Source organism: Sinocyclocheilus anshuiensis, unplaced genomic scaffold, assembly GCF_001515605.1.
Source record: "Sinocyclocheilus anshuiensis isolate Anshui unplaced genomic scaffold, SAMN03320099.WGS_v1.1 scaffold2477, whole genome shotgun sequence".
Lineage (NCBI taxonomy): Eukaryota > Metazoa > Chordata > Actinopteri > Cypriniformes > Cyprinidae > Sinocyclocheilus > Sinocyclocheilus anshuiensis.
This window is the reverse complement of record NW_015554065.1, coordinates 41,117-45,146: the sequence shown is the minus strand read 5'-3', so window position 1 is coordinate 45,146 and position 4,030 is coordinate 41,117. Positions and strand designations below refer to the sequence as shown.

Sequence of the window (4,030 nt, the reverse complement as noted above, 5' to 3'; positions counted from 1 at the left end):
GTGTGTGTGTGTGTGTGTGTGTGTGTGTGTGTGTGTGTTTAGCTGCACCTGGAACATTGTGACTTGTAAGAATGCCAGAGTGGCAATTCCAAAAGCACAGAACAAGGAAATGATTCAGCTACCTGACACACACACACACACACACACACACACACACACACACACACACACACACTCCACAATCTTTCCTTCTTTCTCTTACACTAATATCACCCCCATCCACATACATATTTAATATTAGATTTATTATAAAATCATAACAGGTATAAATAAATAAATAAAATTGATCATTATTATTACTATTGTTATTATATATCACATTTGAAGGCATGCAGCTTCTAAAGGTACTTTACAGAGTAAAAGTTAAATAACAAATCACATCAGTATAGAAACAATAGCATACAAATGTCTACACTGTATATAATATAAAAATATGTACACTGACCGTGAAAGTTTGGACACAAAATGATTTTTTGTTTCCCTTTTGAATACTTCTGCTCAATTGTTTGAAATACATTTTTAAAAAGCACAATAAATTGTGCCTACATAACGAGTGAAGGAAAAGCATCAAGTGTTCATCACACACACTCCTCCTTCATTAATGCTTACAAGCATCCCAGGATGCACCTGCAAGTTCAGAGTGAGCATAGCTATAACTGTTTCTCTAAATCACCTGCTTAAAAACAGTCAAAGAGTGAAAGTGCACCAAAACAGTGAGGCCAAACTGGCGGAAAAGGGGCTTTGACAGACACACTGTGGTAACTCTATCCGGCGCTACTTAGTGCGCCTTCGTCTCGGGGGCCCACTGACAGACCCTGCACCCCAGTGCTTGATGGGATAGAGATAGAGTGCCTGCGGCGTGCCACGGAGAAATGTGACCCCGGCCGACTCAGAGGCCCCCGGCGCTGCGGTGCGAAGCGTGATAGCATTGTGCTACAGAGAGGAATCCAGTTTCCACAGCTGACATTAGCATGCAGAAATGAGTTTATCTGATGTGCGATGCAGGGTCCAGCTGTCAGCTGCTGGAGCGCCGTCACTGGACTCACTCAGCTGAGGAGATAAGATACCAGCCGGCCCATGTTTGGATGGATAATAACCTGCGTTTAAGGCCGATATTAGCAGACTTTCCCCTGCATAGGGGCCACGCATGCTCGTTCTCGCATGCACACACAATCGCTTGAGAAAATTTTTTTTTCTGCAGCTTGCATTTCAGGTATGCTTTTGGTTTTGCTTTCTCTTACAATCGGATAGCTTTCAGGCTTTGTGTTGACAGAAGCAGGGACAAACGCCTCGCCGTCTGATGCAGTCAAAGCGCATCTGCATCAATAAGGTCGGAAACATCACTGAAAAATAAATAAATAAATAAAAGCCTGTGAAATTTACAGCTAAAAACCAGCAGCTGTTGTTGCCAGAACTTTACCTTAAAAAAAAACAAAAACAGTGGCAACTCAACTTGGATTGAACTTAAATTTATAGTAAAAAAAAAACAAACAAAAAAAACATTTTATTAACTTTGAGATTTTGGGTTATTTGGCTTTAACTGTTAATTTGATTGCACTTTATCTATTTACGTCTGTCGATTTCAATTACAATGCACATTGCATTTTTAAAGTCTGTTTATTTTTAAAGGTGCACTTACACCAAATTTAGCTATTTTATTTAGGTTTTTATAGAGGGGTCTGTTCATGTAACATTTGCCTGATTTTTATTACATTGCACTTTATGTATTTACATCTGTAGATTTCAATTACAATACATATATTTAAAGGCTGTTTCACAAAATGAGTTACATACACCAACATTTATAGTTTTACTCGTTTTTAAATTTTTTTATATAGGTTTTTATAGAGGGGTTTATCCATATATCATTTGCCTGGGTTTATACAACATAATATTCTTAAAAACATGGTGACATTTTTTTTTTCTGTCAGTTGACAGTATTCTCCCTCTGTAAAAACCTTTAATATGTCAACAAAATCAGACAAGAATTTTGATCCTGGCTTTATTCAATGTTCAGATTTACATTCTGGAAAAGTATGCAAATTAGTGCATATTCAATTAGATAATGAATCATTTGCATATTTAAACATAACATTTCCGAAAACTTGTCATAGAAACAATGTATTAATGTTTTACGTATTCACCTGGCACCATAAGATGTAACATTAAACCCTAATGTACAAAACTGCTAAGAAAAAAACTAAGAAACAAATATTTCAATGAAAATCCATCAAATATGAGCTGTCAAATTCCATTTTTAAGTTGTAAATTATAAGACTTGATATTTTTCACTTTCAAAAATTGTACATTTAACAGTATTTTACTGTAAAATTACATGAGATGTCCCATTAGATCTATTAAGTTTTTCATTCTATTAAGGGAACTTACCATTAACCAATTAACAGCATTTTTAAAGCCTTTTGCCATTAAAATTTCAATCATATATTACAGTAGTGATTTACCCAAGTATGTACTGAATACTTAGCCAAAGCACTGCAAGGGCACTGTTGAACATACTTAGCATGCATTCTTGCATTGCTTTTGCGATAAAAGTACTTCATATTTAAGGTGCCGAAAGAGTTACGTTAAAATTTCTGTGCTTATTAATCAACTATTAATTAAACTAACTTTAACTAACCTATTCAGACGTTTGCTTCCCCATGACATTTGTTGATCTGAAAGAGAAAACTGAGCGTAGAAGACAGTTTATGCTTAAGTTCACTATAGCGCCTCCTGTGGTGATGTAATTGTGTTTGGATTCACATACTTGCATAAAGCGTGTTTCAGGTCCAGAGCAGGTTTTGGTGAGTGTCTCTTTCTCACGGACCCTCATAACTAGTAGCGGCCATGGGCCATAGATGGAGAACTTCCCCAACAAGCTCTTCTTTGTCTGTTTGCCACAAACTGACGAAGGAATGCGACTGAAAAAAGCAACCGCGGGATGGGAAAACTGCGCAGCCATGTAAAATGCATCACATTAATTAAGACAATTAGGTGACGAGGGCAATTTGACAAAGGACGTAAAACAAGGTGATGGCAATTCAGCAGAGAAAGAAAGAGAAAGAGACAAAGAGAGACAGAGTGAGTCTCAGATGAGACGATTTCAGGATTCTCAGCTGTGGGAAACATGCATGAAAGAATATAAAATAAAAATACACTTTCTTAAATGGCTACAACAGTAGGGATGAGACCACAGGACGCATTTATACATGACACTAAAGCTTATATATACACACACACACACACACACACACACACACACACATAATGTATATATAGTTTATATTTCAAAATTTAAGATGAATCATGATGATTGATTACTAAGGTTAGCTAGTTTATCTAGATATACAGATTTTTTTTTTACACAGTAACAGTTTATATAATATTGTATATTAAATATTTATTTATAGTCCATTTTAACTAATATTGCATATATAATATATATGTATTAATACAGACTTAATGCATTGCATCTTCACACACAGTAAACCCAGAAATGTTAAACGTTGCTAAACAGACGACAATACGAGTTTGCATTAAAATGCTGCAATGAAGAAAATGCTGTAAGGAAACAACACAGTCCTTATGCAACACATTTGCATGTTATGGATCAACTGAACAAGACTGAACATGCCTCCTTAAGACGTTCCCCAGGTAGCATTTATCTCTATATGGGGGGAAGCTTGATCTGAAACAGACGGTCTGGTGACTTCCTAATTTATGAATGACATTACACAACGTATATGGTTATTGCATGCCTTCCGTTGCCTACATGGAGAGCGAATATAGCAAATAGTATAATAGTATAAATAGTGTAATAGTATAATAATAAAATTATTACAAAATCAAAAAAAATGGTGTTGCCAATGTAAGAATATCCCTTAAATTAATACAAACCCAAAGAGAAAGGAAAACTTGAAATCGCATCATATGACCCCTTTAACAAAATGGTTAACACAAAAATGTAAATTTGCTGAAAATGATCCAAGATGTAGATGAGTTTGTTTCTTCATCAGATTTGTAGAAATGT

The 4,030-nt window shown here is 35.6% G+C and overlaps 1 protein-coding gene across 1 annotated transcript in view; it reads right to left on the bottom strand.

Annotated features, from left to right (window-relative positions):
- Positions 1-774: 774 nt before the first annotated feature.
- The window catches only part of LOC107668643 (uncharacterized), a gene marked incomplete at its 5' end in the record, with an annotated part of 23,514 nt that continues 20,258 nt past the window's right edge, over positions 775-4,030 (bottom strand). The window contains 2 exons of the mRNA XM_016460588.1: positions 775-933; positions 2,768-2,921. Coding sequence (XP_016316074.1) covers positions 775-933; positions 2,768-2,921 — 313 coding nt within the window. The remainder of the gene's footprint in view (positions 934-2,767; positions 2,922-4,030) is intronic.